Source organism: Oncorhynchus tshawytscha, linkage group LG15 (assembly GCF_018296145.1).
Source record: "Oncorhynchus tshawytscha isolate Ot180627B linkage group LG15, Otsh_v2.0, whole genome shotgun sequence".
Taxonomy (NCBI): domain Eukaryota; kingdom Metazoa; phylum Chordata; class Actinopteri; order Salmoniformes; family Salmonidae; genus Oncorhynchus; species Oncorhynchus tshawytscha.
In genome coordinates, this window is record NC_056443.1 from 7,313,538 (window position 1) to 7,336,037 (window position 22,500).

The 22,500-nt window shown below is 50.6% G+C and overlaps 1 protein-coding gene across 1 annotated transcript in view; it reads right to left on the bottom strand.

Moving 5' to 3' along the window:
* Positions 1-22,500, bottom strand: part of LOC112215028 (transcription factor SOX-5) — a 115,470-nt gene that overhangs the window by 26,726 nt on the left and 66,244 nt on the right. Inside the window, 2 exon segments of the mRNA XM_042298035.1 lie at positions 6,234-6,322; positions 15,217-15,343. Of these exon segments, the coding sequence (XP_042153969.1) occupies positions 6,234-6,322; positions 15,217-15,343 (216 nt within the window).

Consider the following 22,500-nt stretch of genomic DNA (forward strand, 5'->3'; position numbering starts at 1 on the left):
TCAGCATAGCTATATTTGCAGTGTGAATTGAGTTCCATTACAGGGCCAGCTCCCGTCACTCAGGCCTGCTCAATGGGCCAGCGAGCAGAGTGACAAGTCACTTTACACACACAGAGAAACAGACACACACACACACACTACAGAGAACGCCCAGAGCATACCCCCATCGCCAAAACGACACGCATGTCATCAAACAGGAAGTGACAGCGCGGAGCTCCCGGGGTGACCAGAGAGGGGAGGAGGAGGGGGAGACAGACACACACAACACAATGAGTGAGAGGGGGAACATCCTATCTTAGTTGAGACGAAGAAATTTAAATGTCAGCCACTAGCCAGGCACTAGGAGGTGGTGCAGGGAGGGGGGGTGAGAGGTTAGAAAGGGATTTGTAAGGAGTGTCTCCGTCTCCCCCTGTTTGTCTCTCAACCCTGAGCTGTGTTCGTTTGAACTCTCTAAACCCGCTCTCTTTCTTCTTACCCTCTCTACCCTAATCCCTTCATGTGAGTCTTACTCCATCACTAGAAGGATCTGTGGGCGTTCTATGTGTGTGTGTGTGTGTGTGTGTGTGTGTGTGTGTGTGTGTGTGTGTGTGTGTGTGTGTGTGTGTGTGTGCATGTGTGTGTGTGTGTGTGTGTACGTTAAGAGTGTGTGTCTGCGTTTGTGTGTCAAAGACGTGTTTTTGTGTGTCTGTGTGTGTGCGTGTGTGTGTGTGTGTGCGCGCGCGCGCGTGTGTGTGTGTGTGTGCGTGTGTGTGTGTGTGTGCACCCGTGGACAAGATAAGCTCAAGAACAAATGTGTGTGCAAGAATGCAAGAAAAAAAACCCCAGAAACAATGAGGTGTTTACACATGAACAAACAGGTGTGTCTACGCCTGAGAAGATAATGTGTGTGTATTCCTATAAGTGTGTGTATGTATGTATGTGTGTGTGTGTCTGTGTACACCCCTCACACCCCCCCCAACCTAAGCCGTTCTTTCCCTCCTCTCCGCTGTGGTCTCAGCCAGTTAGAACAGATCTGTGAATCTTTGTGTGCCTGTAACAGACATCTTCTCCCGTCAATAATCTCCAGCTTTACTCAGATTATGCTTTCTTCCTCCCTCTTGCTCTTTGTTGTGTGAATAGATGAGGGTTCAGTCCAGGCCACAGCCATTGTTTACTCTGGTCAGCTAGGCCCATTGTGCAACAGACCAATTATTCCATTACTCCTGTTTGATTCCCTTCGAGCTAACTGTCCTCGCCTGCCTGTGTGATGGTTGTTTGTTGAGTGGAGAGAGTGGAGAGAGAGAGAAAGGGAGTGGAGGGAGAGAGAGAGTGGAGAGAGAGAGAAAAAGGGAGTGGAGAGAGAGAGAGGAGAGAGAGAGAGAGAGTGGAGAGGATGGAGAGAGAGAGAGAGAGAGAGAGAGAGAGGGGAGAGAGTGGAGAGAGAGAGAGGGAGTGGAGAGAGGGAGAGGGGAGAGAGGGAGAGAGAGAGAAAGGGAGTGGAGGGAGAGAGAGAGAGAGAGAGAGAGAGAGAGGAGTGGAGAGAGAGAGAGAGAGAAAAAGGGAGTGGAGAGAGAGAGAGAGAGAGAGAGTGGAGAGGAGGAGAGAGAGAGAGAGAGAGAGAGAGAGAGAGAGAGAGAGGGGAGAGAGAGAGAGAGGAGAGAGAGAGAGGGAGTGGAGAGAGAGAGAGAGAGAGTGGAGAGAGAGTGGAGAGAGGGAGAGAGAGAGAGAGAGAGAGGAGAGAGTGGAGAGAGGGAGAGAGAGAGAAAGGGAGTGGAGGGAGAGAGAGAGAGAGAGAGAGGAGAGAGTGGAGAGAGGGAGAGAGAGAGAGTGGAGAGGGTGGGAGAGAGAGAGAGAGTGGAGAGAGGGAGAGAGAGAGAGAGGAGAGAGTGGAGAGAGGGAGAGAGAGAAAAAGGGAGTGGAGAGAGATAGAGAGTGGAGAGGGTGGAGAGAGAGAGAGGGGGGGAGAGGGGGAGAGGGAGAGAGAGGAGAGAGTGGAGAGAGGGAGAGAGAGAGAAAGGGAGTGGAGGGAGAGAGAGAGAGAGAGAGGAGAGAGTGGAGAGAGGGAGAGAGAGAGAGTGGAGAGGGTGGAGAGAGAGAGAGAGAGAGAGAGTGGAGAGAGAGGGTGAGAGAGAGGGGGAGAGAGGGAGGGAGAGAGCAGGGATGAACTTTAAACCTTTAAATCTATCTATCTCTTTCCATCTAACTCTGTCAATTTATCAGCTATATTGTTGGTGACAGTGAAGATCTGAGGAAAGGAGGTTGTATTGTGATCAAATAAGATTGCAAAGGAAAAATAGAAGATCTGAAATCTGTATGGATTTATACTTCTTTCTCTGACTGTCTGAGACTGAGTTGGAGGTGGGACAGTGTGTGTTGTGTGTGTGTGTTGGAACTGGAATGTCCTGTTGAGACCTTTCTATTCTCCTATCTGTACTGGTATTGATCAGTAAAGACATTTCCCACAGACATCATAGACTAGTCTACACAGAGATATCAGCACTGTAATAATGTTTCCAACGCTAACTATCCTGTAGCCACCTTGTCAGCATTGCTAAGTGTCAACGCATGCACATGCCATGATAACACACACGGTCTCTCTCCCTCTCCTCGTTCTCTCTCTCTTTCTGTCACTTTTCTCCCTCCCTCCCTCCCTCTCGTCAGTGTACAGTGCAGTAATCCAGTACAATATGTTCCAACATCTGCCTCCCCATATGATACCTGACCTGCTACGTTGACCCTCTTCACACCTCTCTAGCACTGCTGTTCACTCATTCCTCTCCTCTCCTCCTCTTCCTCATCCCTTCATTCCTCCCCACTTCATATCTCTCTGGCACTGCTGTTCACTCATTCCTCTCCTCCTCTTCCTCATCCCTTCATTCCTCCCCACTTCATATCTCTCTAGCACTGCTGTTCACTCATTCCTCTCCTCCTCTTCCTCATCCCTTCATTCCTCCCCACTTCATATATCTCTAGCACTGCTGTTCACTCATTCCTCTCCTCCTCTTCCTCATCCCTTCATTCCTCCCCACTTCATATCTCTCTGGCACTGCTGTTCACTCATTCCTCTCCTCCTCTTCCTCATCCCTTCATTCCTCCCCACTTCATATCTCTCTGGCACTGCTGTTCACTCATTCCTCTCCTCCTCTTCCTCATCCCTTCATTCCTCCCCACTTCATATCTCTCTAGCACTGCTGTTCACTCATTCCTCTCCTCCTCTTCCTCATGCCTTCATTCCTCCCCACTTCATATCTCTCTGGCACTGCTGTTCATGTAATCCTCTCCTATCTTTTCCCTCATCCCTTCATTCCCTCTAAGTACCTGTCTCATACCTTGATTTCTTCATTTCAAATCCCTCCATCGCCCTACTAATGTAATACCCCCCTCTCTCTCTAACACCATACTTACTCCCCTGCCATATAGTGTGTGTTAGAATGAGACTACAGAGTAGTTATTGTATGGATGTAACCGTCACAGTGAGTCTTTGTCCCAGTCTTATCTCTGTCAGACTATAGAGACCAGGGGAGACCAGGGAGGTTTCGGGGTCATGACCTGGACTAAATGAGTTCTACATAGACCTCTACTGCCTATTCTCCTCACAGCTGCCAATAAGTGGCCAGCGCAGGTGTGTGTGTGTGACGTGAACATGATCAAAATGAGTATATGTGACAGCGCATATGCCGCAGTGTGTCTTTGTGGTGGTGTGTGCCTTTATAGGACCGTGTGTGTTTCAGTGTGTGGTTGTGTGTGTGTTTTAGTGTGTGGTTGTGTGTGTGTGTCTCCCCTCCACCAGCCCCAGTGTATTGTTTGGAGGCCACGTTGTCGTTCCCTCATCTCTAGTGGTTGTGACACTGGGGCAGGTAATTGTTATGTTGGTCTCAGAGCTCAGCAGCCAACCGCTTGTAAAACACACACACACCGCCTTGTAAAACACCACAACACACACTCCCAGAGGAAATATACCACATTCAGACATTTGTGTTTGGGTTAGCCTCACTAAATCATTTCTTTGTAACAGACTTAATCTGTTTTTTTTTCCTTCTTTCTGATGGGATTTAATGAAGGCTGCTAGCTAGCACCAGCAACTGATGTTGTCAGACGTTGTTTTTATGTTGCTGTTGCTGTTGCTGTTCTGTTTAAATCCAATTGACTTGCGACAAAGCCCTTCAATCGGGGAGATTTTCTCAATCTGAACACAACGGAACATATGGAGCCAAGATCTGAGATAAAATCACTGAGGACATGAAGGGGCAAGATCTAACTCCCCCTCCCAAACACACACACACACACACACACACACACACACACACACACACACACACACACACACACACACACACACACTTACGCACACACTCGCACACACTCGCACACACACACACACACACACACACACACACACACACACACACACTGAAGCCATACTGACAACAGCAGCTAGAATAGAATTACATTGCTCAGCGTAGTTCGATATCAACACTGAATCTGATGTGTCAGTCAGACAGGTGCAAATGTATTTAACAGGCAAAGCTTAACCTATATACCCCAGCCTGGTGTGTGCGCGCGTGTGTGTGAGCTCAGGTTAAGCGAGAAAGCTGTCCTCTTCTGGTAATATGCATGCAAATACGTAGCTTGCTTAGTGCAGCTGTGTTTCACTAATTGAGTGTGAGTGTTCAGCAGTGTGTGTGTGTGTGTCACCTCCCCTGCTTTTACAGTGATAATGCGTTGCGGGGCAACCTGGGTCAGAGTGTGCTCTGTGTCCCCTGATCTTCTGGGGTTAATGTATTTCAGACAGGCAGCAGAGAGGACGCCCGCCCAGGCTCTTAACCCCTGAGAGAAGGGGTCCTGAGGCAGTCGCGGATCTGTGGCTAAGATCTCCGCGCTGCATATTTAGCCTGCGTTCTAAATGGCACGGCATTCCCTATATAATGCACCACTTTAGACCAAAGTAGTTCACTATGTAGGGAATAGGGTGCCATTTTGGACTCCTAAAATCCTAAGATCTGTTCCGGGGTCAGGATTAACTGACGATAGCCCACTTATTCTAAATATGCAGAGCGGAGAGAGGGAAGGAGAGAGACAGAGGGAGACAGCGAGTGCTAAAGATGGGCTCATCCCTCCATCCTCTCAGAGTGGAGGAACAGATGCTGGGGATTTTTGTCTTTCGTTTTTTTTTTAAAATCACTCTTTTTTCCTTCTCCGGATTTATCAGATGGAGGGAAATACTCTCTCAGATAAACGAGGGGAGAAGAGGGAGGGAGGGAGAGGAAAAGATGAGGGAAACAGTGGGTAATTGTGTGTTGGGGAGTGGAATGTGCGTGTGTGTATGTGTGTGTGTGTGTATGTGTGTGTGTGTGTGTGTGTGTGTGTGTGCATGTGTGTGTGTGAGTGTGAGTGTGAGTGTGAGTGTGAGTGTGTGTGTGTGTGTGTGTGTGTGTGTGTGTGTGTGTGTGTGTGTGTGTGTGTGTCGGTGTGTGTGTGACTGAGTGTGTGTGCGTGTCCGTGTGCGTGTGAGTGAGTGTGTGTGTGTGAGTGAGTGTGTGTGCTAACCTGTAAGCACCACCAGGCTGGGTTGTTGTAGTTGGAGTCTACTCCAAACTGTTCAATAGTCCTGTCGATCCCCACTTCAGACCCTCTCCGTCCCTACCATTCACACACACAGTATTCAACATATTCAAAATATTACAGAGCCAGAGTGACAATACTGCAGAATTTGCTCTGTTTTTGGTCTTTTTAACTGAATAGTTGGGGTTTCTATGGCTCCAGTCTTATGAGAGTGAACAATAAGTAGCACTTTAGTGATTCTATTCTCTGCTCAAGGTCTCTCCTCCAGAACAAAAGAGCATCACTATGGTAACCTAACACTGTCATCAAACAGAAAACAGAACCACCAGCTTAGTCAGTTAGCAGTGGTTCTCAAATCTCTCCTCGGAGACCCCCAGCCGTTCCGTGTATTTCAACTATTCCAGAGCACACCTGACTGAACTTGTTAACTAATTACCAAGTCCTTCACTAGGTGAATCAGGTGAGCTAGTTCACGGATACAACACTGTGAAATGTCTGAGGGTCTCCGAGGAGAGGTTCAAGAACCGTTGAGTTAGGGCGATATCCTTGGACCTAAAACACGAAATCATTGCAATGTCACAATAGAAAAGGTTTACTCTATGTATTAAGGCAACGGGAGGCATTTGGAGGAAATCTAAATATTGGTGAACATTTGAATGGAAATAAAATCATCAGCATGGTGCTGGTCTCACCTGGAGCTGTAGTTGACCGAGGCCTGGGGTGGCCGCGGCAGCAGCTGCTGCCATGGTAGTAGGGACCAGCTGGAGAGGGTAAGGGTCACCTGGACAGAGGAAAAGAAAGAATACACGTCAGCTATCTCTCCTTCCTCTCTTCCTTCACTTCCTCCTTCCTTTTACTATTCAGTGCCTCCCTACCATTTATGTGTTGGACAACAGTCTGTGGATCTCTCTCGTCTTTTCCCTGCTCTCTCGCTCTCTCTCCTCTGTCCTCACCCTCTCAACACCTTCACACTCCTCTATATGCACTAACACAGCCCTTTCTCCATAACATGGCCCTACCTCCACTCTACCTCCTTTTCTCTTTCTACACCTCCACTCTACATCCTTTTCTCTTTCTACACCTCCACTCTACATCCTTTTCTCTTTCTACACCTCCACTCTACATCCTTTTCTCTTTCTACACCTCCACTCTACATCCTTTTCTCATTCCACACCTCCACTCTACATCCTTTTCTCTTTCTACACCTCCACTCTACATCCTTTTCTCTTTCTACACCTCCACTCTACATCCTTTTCTCTTTCTACACCTCCACTCTACATCCTTTTCTCTTTCTACACCTCCACTCTACCTCCTTTTCTCTTTCTACACCTCCACTCTACATCCTTTTCTCTTTCTACACCTCCACTCTACATCCTTTTCTCTTTCTACACCTCCACTCTACCTCCTTTTCTCTTTCTACACCTCCACTCTACATCCTTTTCTCATTCCACACCTCCACTCTACATCCTTTTCTCTTTCTACACCTCCACTCTACATCCTTTTCTCTTTCTACACCTCCACTCTACATCCTTTTCTCTTTCTACACCTCCACTCTACATCCTTTTCTCATTCCACACCTCCACTCTACATCCTTTTCTCTTTCTACACCTCCACTCTACATCCTTTTCTCTTTCTACACCTCCACTCTACATCCTTTTCTCATTCCACACCTCCACTCTACATCCTTTTCTCTTTCTACACCTCCACTCTACATCCTTTTCTCTTTCTACACCTCCACTCTACATCCTTTTCTCTTTCTACACCTCCACTCTACATCCTTTTCTCATTCCACACCTCCACTCTACATCCTTTTCTCTTTCTACACCTCCACTCTACATCCTTTTCTCATTCCACACCTCCACTCTACATCCTTTTCTCTTTCTACACCTCCACTCTACATCCTTTTCTCTTTCTACACCTCCACTCTACATCCTTTTCTCTTTCTACACCTCCACTCTACCTCCTTTTCTCTTTCTACACCTCCACTCTACATCCTTTTCTCTTTCTACACCTCCACTCTACATCCTTTTCTCTTTCTACACCTCCACTCTACCTCCTTTTCTCTTTCTACACCTCCACTCTACATCCTTTTCTCTTTCTACACCTCCACTCTACATCCTTTTCTCTTTCTACACCTCCACTCTACCTCCTTTTCTCTTTCTACACCTCCACTCTACATCCTTTTCTCTTTCTACACCTCCACTCTACATCCTTTTCTCTTTCTACACCTCCACTCTACATCCTTTTCTCTTTCTACACCTCCACTCTACCTCCTTTTCTCTTTCTACACCTCCACTCTACATCCTTTTCTCTTTCTACACCTCCACTCTACATCCTTTTCTCTTTCTACACCTCCACTCTACATCCTTTTCTCTTTCTACACCTCCACTCTACATCCTTTTCTCTTTCTACACCTCCACTCTACCTCCTTTTCTCTTTCTACACCGAGACAGCTTTGACAGTCCCGTGTGAGACCTCTCTCCTTTCACTTCCTCCCTGTTCTCTATTTAGGCCAAATGATCCCCATCCCATCTCTCTCTCTCCCCCTCTACCTGCAGTCCAGATAGACCCTCTTCTCTCCCCTTGTTCTCCATTCTATCCCTCCCTCCCTCCCTCCCTCCCTCCCTCCCTCCCTCCCTCCCTCCCTCCCTCCCTCCCTCCCTCCCTCCCTCCCTCCCTCCCTCCCTCCCTCCCTCTAAGCTCCCTCCCTCCCTCCGTCTGAGCTCCCTCCCTCCCTCCCTTTCTCCGGTCCGTTCTAAAGCCATCCTTTGTCCTGTGTCTGGTGCGTCCTAATGAAAGGCTGATTGTGTGGCCTCTCTCTAATACCTCCTGACAAAGACTCTGAAGGTGTTCAAAGATAAAGACGCCCTGGACGTAATTAAGCCAGAGAGGGCGACGTCATCGTTGCAGCGCTCTTTCTGTTCTCTCTCTTTCTTTTCCTCTCTCTCTGTCTCTGTTCCATCCGTCTGCACCCGCTTTCTGCAATCACTCTTTGTCTGTGCACTCTCTCTCTGTGCTTGTTCTCTCCCTCTCTCTCTCTCTCGCTCTCTGTCTGTCTCTCTGTCTGTCTGTCTTCCTGCCTCTCTGCCCCCCCTCTCCCTCTTAGTAGGCCATGTCGGCAGTAAGTGAAGGCTGATGAATCAGGGATGGAGAGAATAGGAAATAAAAAAGTATGGAGCAGGTTATTAGCACCCATCTGCAGATAGCTAGGCCTGTGTAATTACTATGGGAGGGAAAGGTCAGGGCTGGGGGCAGAAAGGAGGGATGGAGGGAGAAGATAGGGGGAGGAGGGATGGAGAGAGGAGATGGGGAGGAAAGGGAAGGGAAAGGGAGATACCTAGTCAGTTGTACAACTGGATGGATTGAGGGAGAAGACAGAGGGAGGAGGGATGGAGGGAGAAGACGGAGGAGGAGGGGTGAAGGGAGAAGACATGGGGAGGAGGGATGGAGGGAGAAGACATGGGGAGGAGGGATGGAGGGAGAAGACATGGGGAGGAGGGATGGAGGGTGAAGACAGAGGGAGGAGGGATGGAGGGAGAAGACAAAGGGATGGAGGGGAAGACACTGGGAGGAGGGGTGAAGGGAGAAGACACTGGGAGGAGGGATGGAGGGAGAAGACACTGGGAGGAGGGGTGAAGGGAGAAGACACTGGGAGGAGGGATGGAGGGAGAAGACAGGGGGATGGAGGGAGAAGACACTGGGAGGAGGGATGGAGGGAGAAGACAGAGGGAGGAGGGATGGAGGGAGAAGACAGAGGGGAGGAGGGATGGAGGGAAAGATAGGAGGAAGGAAGGATAGAGGGAGGACATGAGGACCAAAGGTTGACCGGGTTCAACAGGCCACCAGTGTTCTTATTCCTCCTAAACAGTTGTATTATAGTGTGTTATTTGTGCAAAACAGAACATCAGAGAGTGAAAGATACTCGTGTTATGATAAATGGATGTATTTATTTCATTAAAGGCTGTATCTAATAAAATGAATGCCGTGGCGGTGGAATATTACTGCCACTAGGCATAGACAGTCCGATATAAACAGTGACGCTAATACATCACACTCTTCTCAGGGTATGACCCTGCATATCTGACTGGGTCCCAGAGTGACTCCGTCACAATGCTATATCAGGACAATACACTGGGTCTCTCCGCTCCGGCCATGGCACTAGTGTGTATGTGTGTGTGTGTGTGTGTGTGTGTGTGTGTGTGTGTGTGTGTGTGCCCAGCCTTGTAACAATCAGTCCTGACCCAGGACCCCACCCAGGACCTCATCTCAATAAGCAGTAATCCAGACTTCAGCATTCAACATTTTTCCCATACAACTCCGGGACATAAAAAATGCCAGGGTTCAAGTAGCATTTTTTTGGAGGGATTTTTATTTCAGTGGATGTGTATTCTGGGAGACAGGCAGCATCCCAGCATTCCCTACATTGTGCACTACCGATGCGGCGCTGGTCAAAAGTAGTGCGCTATGCAGGGAATAGGGTGCCATTTGGGACACAGACATTTTTGCCTCCAGCTCCTTAAACAAACACCGGAGAGGCAGATATTCATGCTCCTCATGGGGACAAGGCTGTAACAAAAGAGAGAAATAAAGAAAGCAAACATGTTGCTCTTGGCCAGAGAGATGCATCTCCCTAGACTACTGGGTGGGACAGAGTTCTCACTGAGAGAGAGAGATGGAGAGAGAGAGAGAGAGAGAGAGAGAGAGATGCATCTCCCTAGACTACTGGGTGGGACAGAGAGTTCTCACTGAGGGAGATGGAGGGATGGAGAGAGAGAGAGAGAGATGCATCTCCCTAGACTACTGGGTGGGACAGAGTTCTCACTGAGAGAGAGAGAGATGGAGAGAGAGCGAGAGAGAGAGAGAGAGAGAGAGAGAGAGAGAGAGAGAGAGAGAGAGAGAGAGAGAGATAAATCTCCCTAGACTACTGGGTGGGACAGAGAGTTCTCACTGAGGGAGAGAGAGAGAGATGGAGAGAGAGAGAGAGAGAGAGAGAGAGAGAGAGAGAGAGAGAGAGATTGCATCTCCCTAGACTACTGGGTGGGACAGAGTTCTCACTGAGAGAGAGAGATGGAGAGAGAGAGCGAGAGAGAGAGAGAGAGAGAGAGAGAGAGAGAGAGAGAGAGATACATCTCCCTAGACTACTGGGTGGGACAGAGAGTTCTCACTGAGGGAGATGGAGGGATGGAGAGAGAGAGAGATGCATCTCCCTAGACTACTGGGTGGGACAGAGAGTTCTCACTGAGAGAGAGAGAGAGAGAGAGAGAGAGAGAGAGAGAGAGAGAGAGAGAGAGAGAGAGAGAGAGAGAGAGAGAGAGAGAGATGCCTCTCCCTAGACTACTGGGTGGGACAGAGAGTTCTCACTGAGAGAGAGAGAGAGAGAGAGAGAGAGAGAGAGAGAGAGAGAGAGAGAGAGAGAGAGAGAGAGAGAGAGAGAGAGAGAGATGCATCTCCCTAGACTACTGGGTGGGACAGAGAGTTCTCACTGAGAGAGAGAGAGAGAGAGAGAGAGAGAGAGAGAGAGAGAGAGATGCATCTCCCTAGACTACTGGGTGGGACAGAGAGTTCTCACTGAGAGAGAGAGAGAGAGAGAGAGAGAGATTTTTTGTTTGTTTTTCACTTTATATATTCACTTTGTATGTTGTCTACCTCACTTGTTTTGGCAATGTTAACACATGTTTCCCATGCCAATAAAGCCCTTGAATTGAATTGAATTGAATTGAATTGAGAGAGAGATGCATCTCCCTAACTACTGGGTGGGACAGAGTTCTCACTGAGAGGGAGAGAGAGAGAGATGCATCTCCCTAGACTACTGGGTGGGACAGAGAGTTCTCACTGAGAGGAAGAGAGAGAGATGCATCTCCCTAGACTACTGGGCAGGATGGAGAGTTCTCACTGAGAGGGAGAGAGAGAGAGATGCATCTCCCTAGACTACTGGGTGGGACAGAGAGTTCTCACTGAGAGGAAGAGAGAGATAGAGAGAGAGAGAGAGAGAGAGATGCATCTCCCTAGACTACTGGGTGGGACAGCGAGTTCTCACTGAGAGGGAGAGAGAGAGAGATGCATCTCCCTAGACTACTGGGTGTGACAGAGAGTTCTCACTGAGAGGGAGAGAGAGAGATGCATCTCCCTAGACTACTGGGCGGGACAGAGAGTTCTCACTGAGAGGAAGAGAGAGAGATGCATCTCCCTAGACTACTGGGCAGGATGGAGAGTTCTCACTGAGAGGGAGAGAGAGAGAGATGCATCTCCCTAGACTACTGGGTGGGACAGAGAGTTCTCACTGAGAGGAAGAGAGAGAGAGAGAGAGAGAGAGAGAGAGAGAGAGAGAGAGAGATGCATCTCCCTAGACTACTGGGTGGGACAGCGAGTTCTCACTGAGAGGGAGAGAGAGAGATGCATCTCCCTAGACTACTGGGTGTGACAGAGAGTTCTCACTGAGAGGGAGAGAGAGAGATGCATCTCCCTAGACTACTGGGCGGGACAGAGTTCTCACTGAGAGGGAGAGAGAGAGAGATGCATCTCCCTAGACTACTGGGTGGGACAGAGAGTTCTCACTGAGAGGGAGAGAGAGAGATGCATCTCCCTAGACTACTGGGTGGGACAGAGTTCTCACTGAGAGGGAGAGAGAGAGATGCATCTCCCTAGACTACTGGGTGGGACAGAGAGTTCTCACTGAGAGGAAGAGAGAGAGAGATGCATCTCCCTAGACTACTGGGCAGGATGGAGAGTTCTCACTGAGAGGGAGAGAGAGAGAGATGCATCTCCCTAGACTACTGGGTGGGACAGAGAGTTCTCACTGAGAGGAAGAGAGAGAGAGAGAGAGCGAGAGAGAGAGATGCATCTCCCTAGACTACTGGGTGGGACAGAGAGTTCTCACTGGGTGGGACAGAGAGTTCTCACTGAGAGGAGAGAGAGAGAGAGAGAGAGAGAGAGAGAGAGAGAGAGAGAGAGAGAGAGAGAGAGAGAGATCTCCCTAGACTACTGGTGGGACAGAGATGCATCTCCCTAGACTACTGGGTGGGACAGAGAGTTCTCACTGAGAGAGAGAGAGAGAGAGAGAGAGAGAGAGAGAGAGAGAGAGAGAGAGAGAGAGAGAGAGAGAGAGAGAGAGATGCATCTCCCTAGACTACTGGGTGGGACAGAGAGTTCTCACTAGACTGGGTGGGAGAGAGTTCTCAGAGAGAGAGAGAGAGAGAGAGAGAGAGAGAGATTTTTTTGTTGTTTTTCACTTTATATATTCACTTTGTATGTTGTCTACCTCACTTGTTTTGGCAATGTTAACACATGTTTCCCATGCCAATAAAGCCCTTGAATTGAATTGAATTGAATTGAGAGAGAGATGCATCTCCCTAGACTACTGGGTGGGACAGAGTTCTCACTGAGAGGGAGAGAGAGAAAGATGCATCTCCCTAGACTACTGGGTGGGACAGAGAGTTCTCACTGAGAGGAAGAGAGAGAGAGATGCATCTCCCTAGACTACTGGGCAGGATGGAGAGTTCTCACTGAGAGGGAGAGAGAGAGAGATGCATCTCCCTAGACTACTGGGTGGGACAGAGAGTTCTCACTGAGAGGAAGAGAGAGAGAGAGAGAGAGAGAGAGATGCATCTCCCTAGACTACTGGGTGGGACAGAGAGTTCTCACTGAGAGGGAGAGAGAGAGATGCATCTCCCTAGACTACTACTGAGATGTAGACTACTGGGTGGGACAGAGAGTTCTCACTGAGAGGGAGAGAGAGAGAGATGCATCTCCCTAGACTACTGGGTGGGACAGAGTTCTCACTGAGAGAGGAGAGAGAGAGAGATGCATCTCCCTAGACTACTGGGTGGGACAGAGAGTTCTCACTGAGAGTTCTCAGGAGAGAGAGAGATGCATCTCCCTAGACTACTGGGTGGGACAGAGTTCTCACTGAGAGGGAGAGAGAGAGATGCATCTCCCTAGACTACTGGGTGGGAGAGAGTTCTCACTGAGAGGAGAGAGAGAGAGAGAGAGAGAGAGAGAGAGAGAGATGCATCTCCCTAGACTACTGGGTGGGACAGAGAGTTCTCACTGAGAGGAAGAGAGAGAGAGAGAGAGAGAGAGAGAGAGAGAGAGAGAGATGCATCTCCCTAGACTACTGGGCGGGATGGAGAGTTCTCACTGAGAGGGAGAGAGAGAGAGATGCATCTCCCTAGACTACTGGTTGGGACAGAGAGTTCTCACTGAGAGGAAGAGAGAGAGAGAGAGAGAGAGAGAGAGAGATGCATCTCCCTAGACTACTGGGCGGGATGGAGAGTTCTCACTGAGAGAGAGAGAGAGAGAGAGAGAGAGAGAGAGATGCATCTCCCTAGACTACTGGGTGGGACAGAGAGTTCTCACTGAGAGGGAGAGAGAGAGAGAGATGCATCTCCCTAGACTACTGGGCGGGACAGAGTTCTTACTGAGGGAGATGGAGGGATGGAGAGAGAGAGAGAGAGAGGGAGAGAGAGGGAGGGAGGGATGGATGGATAGGGACAAGAGTGGAGGCCTCACTGGGCAAATTTTGTATTTGTGTGTGTGTGTGTGTTCTGTCTACAGTGTGTGGTGTTTACTGTGTACAGCAGTGATTTTCAATCCTGGTCCTTGGGACGATAAAGACGCCCTGGACGTAATTAAGCCAGAGAGGGCAACGTGATCCTCGCAGCGCTCTTTCTGTTCTCTCTCTTTCTTTTCCTCTCTCTCTGTCTCTGTTCCATCCGTCTGCACCCTCTTTCTGCAATCGCTCTTTGCCTGTGCACTCTCCCAAAGGGGTGCGCATTTTTGTTTTTGCCCTAGCACTACACACCTGATTCAAATCATCAAAGCCTGATGATGAGTTGATGGTTTGTAGTCAGCTACGTAGTGCTAGGGCCAAAACAAAAATGCGTTCCCCGTTGGGTCCCCAGGACCAGGATTGAGAACCACTGGTGTACAGTATGTACTATAACCCATATATAAGTCAACAAGTGTTGATGCTTCAGAAGGACAGCAGCCCTATCTGTCATTCAGGGCAACACCATTCTCCTTGGCTCAGGCAGAGAAAAGACAGCAATATTCCTCCCAGACAGCGGGGGTCTTTAAGTGGGCGGTGGGCAGTGGGTGGTGGGCGGTGGATTGGCACATAATGGCATTAATTGAAACTGGAAGGAGACTTGTTTAGGAAGCTGTTAGTTTCTGGGGGAGGAGCTGGACCTTAGAGAGACCAGTCTGTCTGTCTGTAGGGGGAGGCGAGCGCGAGGATTGTTGGACAGGCGTGTGTGAGGCGCGTTGGACGCATGTTCTGGCGGGGGCCCGTGTTAATGTGAGGGAACCTGGGGCAGGTCGCGCTACCCCCTGGCGTGTTCTTACGGTATTCGGAATGCCCGTTCCTGGCACACACGTGTTGCTTCTCGCGGTAAACAACACATTGCCTCACAGCCGGACTGCCGCGGCCAATAACAAGTCCCACAGGATGAGGCTTTTTTTTTGTTGCTTTCAAAAAAGAATAATCTGGAACATTTTAAATGGAGACAAAAGGATGAGCCAAGCGAAGGAATGAGCCAATAGACAGAGACAGAGAGAGAGAGAGGGCCCCTGTCTCTGTAGAAAATACACTTGTAGTGGCGTGGCAACAACACCACTGACATGTCCCAATCTAGACCCACAGAGAATAGTCAGTTTGAAGAGACTGTTAGTACTTACTGCAGCCTGGTTTGTAGTTGAATCCGGGGGGCAGCAGGAAGCCTTGCTGGGCAGCAGCTACAGCCAGAGTCCTCTGGTCTGGAGGGAACACAGGGATCATCAACGGAGGCAGCTGTCCCTGGACCTGCTGAGAGACGGGTGGAGGGGGAGGAGGAGAGGAGGAGCAGAGGAAAGGAGAGGGGAGGAGCAGGGGGAGGAGAGAGAGGAGGAGAGGAGAGGAGGAGGGGGGAGGAGGAGAGGAGGAGCAGAGGAAAGGAGAGGGGAGGAGGAGAGGGGAGGAGGAGAGGAGGAGAGGGGAGGAGGAGAGGAGGAGCAGAGGAAATGAGAGGGGAGCGGGAGCGGGGAGGAGGAGAGGAGGAGCAGAGGAAAGGGAGGGGAGGAGGAGAGGGGAGGAGGAAAGGAGGAGCAGAGGAAAGGAGAGGGGAGGAGGGAGGGGAGGGGAGGAGGAGAGGAGGAGAGGAGAGGAGGAGAGGGGAGGAGGAGAGGAGGAGCAGAGGAAAGGAGAGGGAAGGAGGAGAGGGGAGGAGGAGAGGAGAGAGCGATAGAGAGAGATCAGTTTATTGAGCATATGGATGTCCGTATCTGATATGGGGTGGGGGAGGTATGTGAGCGTGCAGTCCAGGTGTAGTCAGACATTGATCTTGGGTAGTGAGGGTGAACAGAGCAGACAGAAGCAGAAGGCTGGTCTATCTGTATCAATGTAGGCCAGCTGGGGGTATTGTCTGTTCCTCACCTGAGGGGGTATCAGGTCCTGTCTGTGACCTTTAACCTCTAGACACAATCACAGCTCAGTGTGGTGAGGTCAGGTGAGATCATCTGGCCACGAATAAGATAAGAAGGAAGAAACTGTAGAATGCTCACACACAGACACACACACACGTGCAGCTATACACACACGCAGACACACACCGGAACAGAAGAGAGTGCACGCACACACACACACACCGCTCCCGCCGCACACCCCCATCCAACACGCAAATACGTACTCTCTCCTCTCCTCTTGAGCACCTGCGTCTGATACAGAGCTGTGTATATGAGCTGAGACAGGTCAGAGTCAGGGAGTCCTGTCCTGTTGATTAGCGAGACAACGAGGGAGTCACGAGGAAGAATCACTGCTAAACTCTCATAACAGCTGGCCTGGCTTCTTCCCTCCCCAAGGAGAGAGGAGAGAGGAGCACTCTGAGTCGGCAGCACGCCATCCCTCTTCACAAGGTTTCCAGGACTCAGTGAAAAAAATACAAACTCAGTGACTTTGGCAAGAGGAAGAGTCTGAGTGTTTCGGCACAGAGAGAGAAGTAGGAGACAGATGGTGGAAGCCGAAGATTGTGTGTGTGTGTGTGTGTGTTCAGCTGAAGACTGCTCTGCCAAAAACAACACAAAGACACCGAGGAGTGACATGACTGACAGAAGAGATGTGCAGAGACATGGGAGAGAGAGTCCGCAGTATGAGGAGTTAGATAGATGGATAACAACAACGTTTTGCAGGCTAAGTTTGGAGATAACAAACCCAGGTGGGCCTTACAGTTTCATAAGCAACGGCTGAAAGAAATATCATTCAAACCCAGGGATCAAAAGGAATAAGCTATTACCTGTAGAATGAAATATCTGAACGGTTATAAAACATTCGATGACATGGACACAGATGCAACTATTAAAATTGAATGTCAAAGTGACACTGACAAGTATTTTCTCATTCCCCCATCCCTCTCTCCTTCCCTCCTTCCTTCTCATTCCCCCCATCCCTCTCTCCTTCCCTCCTTCCTTCTCATTCCCCCATCCCTCTCTCCTTCCCTCCTTCCTTCTCATTCCCCCATCCCTCTCTCCTTCCCTCCCCTCCTTCCTTTCTCATTCCCCCATCCCTCTCTCCTTCCCTCCTTCCTTCTCATTCCCCCATCCCTCTCTCCTTCCCTCCTTCCTTCTCATTCCCCCATCCCTCTCTCCTTCCCTCCTTCCTTCTCATTCCCCCATCCCTCTCTCCTTCCCTCCTTCCTTCTCATTCCCCCATCCCTCTCTCCTTCCCTCCTTCCTTCTCATTCCTTCTCATTCCCCCATCCCTCTCCCCCATCCGTCTCTCCTTCCCTCCTTCCTTCTCATTCCCCCATCCCTCTCTCCTTCCCTCCTTCCTGCTCATTCCCCCATCCCTCTCTCCTTCCCTCCTTCCTTCTCATTCCCCCATCCCTCTCTCCTTCCCTCCTTCCTTCTCATTCCCCCATCCCTCTCTCCTTCCCTCCTTCCCTCTCATTCCCCCATCCCTCTCTCCTTCCCTCCTTCCTTCTCATTCCCCCATCCCTCTCTCCTTCCCTCCTTCCTTCTCATTCCCCCATCCCTCTCTCCTTCCCTCCTTCCTTCTCATTTCCCCATCCCTCTCTCCTTCCCTCCTTCCTTCTCATTCCCCCATCCCTCCCTCCTTCCTTCTCATTCCCCCATCCCTCTCTCCTTCCCTCCTTCCTTCTCATTCCCCCATCCCTCCCTCCTTCCTTCTCATTCCCCCATCCCTCTCTTCCTTCTCCTTTCCTTCCTTCTCATTCCCCATCCCTCTCTCCTTCCCTCCTTCCTTCTCATTCCCCCATCCCTCTCTCCTTCCCTCCTTCCTTCTCATTCCCCCATCCCTCTCTCCTTCCCTCCTTCCTTCTCATTCCCCATCCCTCTCTCCTTCCCTCCTTCCTTCTCATTCCCCCATCCCTCTCTCCTTCCCTCCTTCCTTCTCATTCCCCCATCCCTCTCTCCTTCCCTCCTTCCTTCTCATTCCCCCATCCCTCTCTCCTTCCCTCCTTCCTTCTCATTCCCCCATCCCTCTCTCCTTCCCTCCTTCCTTCTCATTCCCCCATCCCTCTCTCCTTCCCTCCTTCCTTCTCATTTCCCCATCCCTCTCTCCTTCCCTCCTTCCTTCTCATTCCCCCATCCCTCTCTCCTTCCCTCCTTCCTTCTCATTCCCCCATCCCTCTCTCCTTCCCTCCTTCCTTCTCATTCCCCCCATCCCTCCCTCCTTCCCTCCTTCCCTCCTTCCTTCTCATTCCCCCATCCCTCTCTCCTTCCCTCATTCCTTCTCATTCCCCATCCCTCTCTCCTTCCCTCCTTCCTTCTCATTCCCCCATCCCTCTCTCCTTCCCCCTTCCTTCTCATTCCCCCATCCCTCTCTCCTTCCTTCTCATTCCCCCATCCCTCTCTCCTTCCCTCCTTCCTTCTCATTTCACCCGTATATTACAGAATGCTGTAATATAATGGAGAGAAAAAGCTGCAGGAATATGTGAAGAACGTCATGGTCTTATGCCACCGCGGGATAAAGGACAGGTAGGTGAGTCAAATGGATGACAGGATCAAGTATGTCCTCCTTTCCTTTCCTTTCCCCCTTTCTCACTCCCTCCCTCTTTCAGAAATGAACGTTCTCAATGTCTTTCTATTCACCTTCCTTCTTGTCTGTGTGTGTGTCTGTGTGTCTGTGTGTGTGTGTGTTCTTTCTGTTTGCTATGTGTGTATTCTCAGCCATGCCTCTCCTGCCTGTGTGTCTTTTCTCCTGTGTATGTGTGTGTGTGTGTCCTCTCATGACCAGATCCAGCAGTACTACACCAGACCATAACCACAAGCAGGATCAGCGCAGCGCGAGGGGAACTGTGGAACAGGAACTGCTTGTCTCCCCCCACCACACAATAATTACACCACAATTTTGGTAAACCATAAATGCCATGTGTTGTGCGCGGTGCGGCCGTGGATCAGACGGGAGAGGCACGGTAGCGGAAAGGCTGGACAGGCCCCCTGCGGAGGCGAATCACAGAGACCGCAGCTCCTCTCTGCCTTTCAAACCTAATTGAACATATGCTGGAGAGGAACGGGCTGCAGATACCCATAGAGTCATGGGGATAGGAGAGACTGGAGTTATTTCACTGTGCCCACCATACACACAGGCACAACAGGCACAGGGCCAACACCATCTCATAGTTTCCCTTTGAAATTCGATGTGTTACGGAGGAACGTCTATTTTTGACGCATTCATTCCACGTGGTTACAGGGTGAGTGCCACGTGGTTACAAGGGTTGATTCGGTGTGGTTACAGGGTGAGTTCCACGTGGTTACAAGGGTTGATTCGGTGTGGTTACAGGGTGAGTTCCACGTGGTTACAAGGGTTGATTCGGCGTGGTTACAGGGTGAGTTCCACGTGGTTACAGGGTGAGTTCCACGTGGCTACAGGGTGAGTTCCACGTGGCTACAGGGTGAGTTCCACGTGGTTACAGGGTGAATTCCACATGGTTACAGGGTGAGTTCCACGTGGTTACAGGGTGAGTTCCACGTGGTTACAAGGGTTGATTCGGCGTGGTTAAAGGGTGAGTTCCACGTGGTTACAGGGTGAGTTCCACGTAGTTACAGGGTGAGTTCCACGTGGCTACAGGGTGAGTTCCATGTGCCTACAGGGTGAGTTCCACGTGGTTACAGGGTAAGTTCCATGTGGCTACAGGGTGAGTTCCACAGGGTGAGTTCCACGTGGCTACAGAGTGAGTTCCACGTGGCTACAGGGTGAGTTCCACGTGGCTACAGGGTGAGTTCCACGTGGTTACAGGGTGACACGTGGTTACAGGGTGAGTTCCACGTGGCTACAGGGTGAGTTCCACGTGGCTACAGGGTGAGTTCCACATGGCTACAGGGTGAGTTCCACATGGCTACAGGGTGAGTTCCACGTGGTTACAGGGTGAGTTCCACGTGGTTACAGGGTGAGTTCCACGTGGTTACAGGGTGAGTTCCACGTGGTTACAGGGTGAGTTCCACGTGGCTACAGGGTGAGTTCCACGTGGCTACAGGGTGAGTTCCACGTGGTTACAGGGTGAGTTCCACGTGGTTACAGGGTGAGTTCCACGTGGTTACAGGGTGAGTTCCACGTGGCTACAGGGTGAGTTCCACATGGCTACAGGGTGAGTTCCACATGGCTACAGGGTGAGTTCCACGTGGTTACAGGGTGAGTTCCACGTGAGTTCCACGTGGTTACAGGGTGAGTTCCACGTGGTTACAGGGTGAGTTCCACGTGGTTACAGGGTGAGTTCCACGTGGCTACAGGGTGAGTTCCACGTGGCTACAGGGTGAGTTCCACATGGCTACAGGGTGAGTTCCACATCGCTACAGGGTGAGTTCCACGTGGTTACAGGGTAAGTTCCACGTGGCTACAGGGTGAGTTCCACGTGGTAACAGGGTGAGTTCCACGTGGTTACAGGGTGAGTTCCACGTGGCTACAGGGTGAGTTCCACGTGGTTACAAGGGTTGATTCGGCGTGGTTACAGGGTGAGTTCCACGTGGTTACAGGGTGAGTTCCATGTGGTTACAAGGGTTGATTCGGCGTGGTTACAGGGTGAATTCCACGTGGTTACAGGGAGAGTTCCACGTGGTTACAGGGTGAGTTCCACGTGGTTACAGGGTGAGTTCCACGTGGCTACAGGGTGAGTTCCACATGGTTACAAGGGTTGATTCGGCATGGTTACAGGGTGAGTTCCACGTGGTTACAGGGTGAGTTCCACGTGGTTACAAGGGTTGATTCGGCGTGGTTACAGGGTGAATTCCACGTGGTTACAGGGAGAGTTCCACGTGGTTACAGGGTGAGTTCCACGTGGTTACAGGGTGAGTTCCACGTGGTTACAAGGGTTGATTCGGCGTGGTTACAGGGTGAATTCCACGTGGTTACAGGGTGAGTTCCACGTGGCTACAGGGTGAGTTCCACGTGGTTACAAGGGTTGATTCGGCGTGGTTACAGGGTGAGTTCCACGTGGTTACAGGGTGAGTTCCACGTGGTTACAAGGGTTGATTCGGCGTGGTTACAGGGTGAGTTCTCCACGTGGCTACAGGGTGAGTTCCACGTGGTTACAGGGTGAGTTCCACGTGGTTACAGGGTAAGTTCCATGTGGCTAGTTCCAGGGTGAGTTCCACGTGGTTACAGGGTGAGTTCCACGTGGCTACAGGGTGAGTTCCACATGGCTACAGGGTGAGTTCCAGGTGGTTACAGGGTGAGTTCCACGTGGCTACAGGGTGAGTTCCTGGTGGCTACAGGGTGAGTTCCACGTGGTTACAAGGGTTGATTCGGCGTGGTTACAGGGTGAGTTCCACGTGGTTACAGGGTGAGTTCCACGTGGTTACAGGGTGAGTTCCACGTGGCTACAGGGTGAGTTCCACGTGGCTACAGGGTGAGTTCCACATGGCTACAGGGTGAGTTCCACGTGGCTACAGGGTGAGTTCCACATGGTTACAGGGTGAAAACAGAAACTAATCAAAGGATAGGCTTTCCTTCTGAGTGGTTAAGGTTAGCGCTACAGTTTGGGACTCACACAAGCACGCACACAGAGACTCATACAAGCACGGACACAGAGACTCACGCAAGCACGCACACAGAGACTCACACAAGCACACACAGAGAGACTCACACAAGCACGCACACAGAGACTCACACAAGCACGCACACAGAGACTCACACAAGCACGCACACAGAGACTCACACAAGCACGCACACAGAGACTCACACAAGCACGCACACAGAGACTCACACAAGCACACACACAGAGACTCACACAAGCACGCACAGAGACTCACACAAGCACGCACACAGAGACTCACACAAGCACGCACACAGAGACTCACACAAGCACGCACACAGTGACTCACACAAGCACGCACACAGAGACTCACACAAGCACACACAGAGACTCACACAAGCACACACACAGAGACTCACACAAGCACACACACAAAGACTCACACAAGCACGCACACAGACTCACACAAGCACGCACACAGAGACTCACACAAGCACGCACACAGAGACTCACACAAGCACGCACACAGAGCGCACGCACACAGAGACTCACACAAGCACGCACACAGAGACTCACACAGAGACTCATACAAGCACACACACAGAGACTCACACAAGCGCGCACACAGAGACTCACACAAGCACACACACAGAGATTCACACAAGCACGCACACAGAGACTCATACAAGCACGCACACAGATACTCACACAAGCACACACACAGAGACTCACACAAGCACGCACACAGAGACTCACACAAGCACGCACACAGAGACTCACACAAGCACGGACACAGAGACTCATACAAGCACGCACACAGATACTCACACAAGCACACACACAGAGACTCACACAAGCACGCACACAGAGACTCACACAAGCACGCACACAGAGACTCACACAAGCACGCACACAGAGACTCATACAAGCACACACACAGAGACTCACACAAGCACGCACACAGACTGTTATGTGGGGCAGTGTCTTCCATATGATGTTT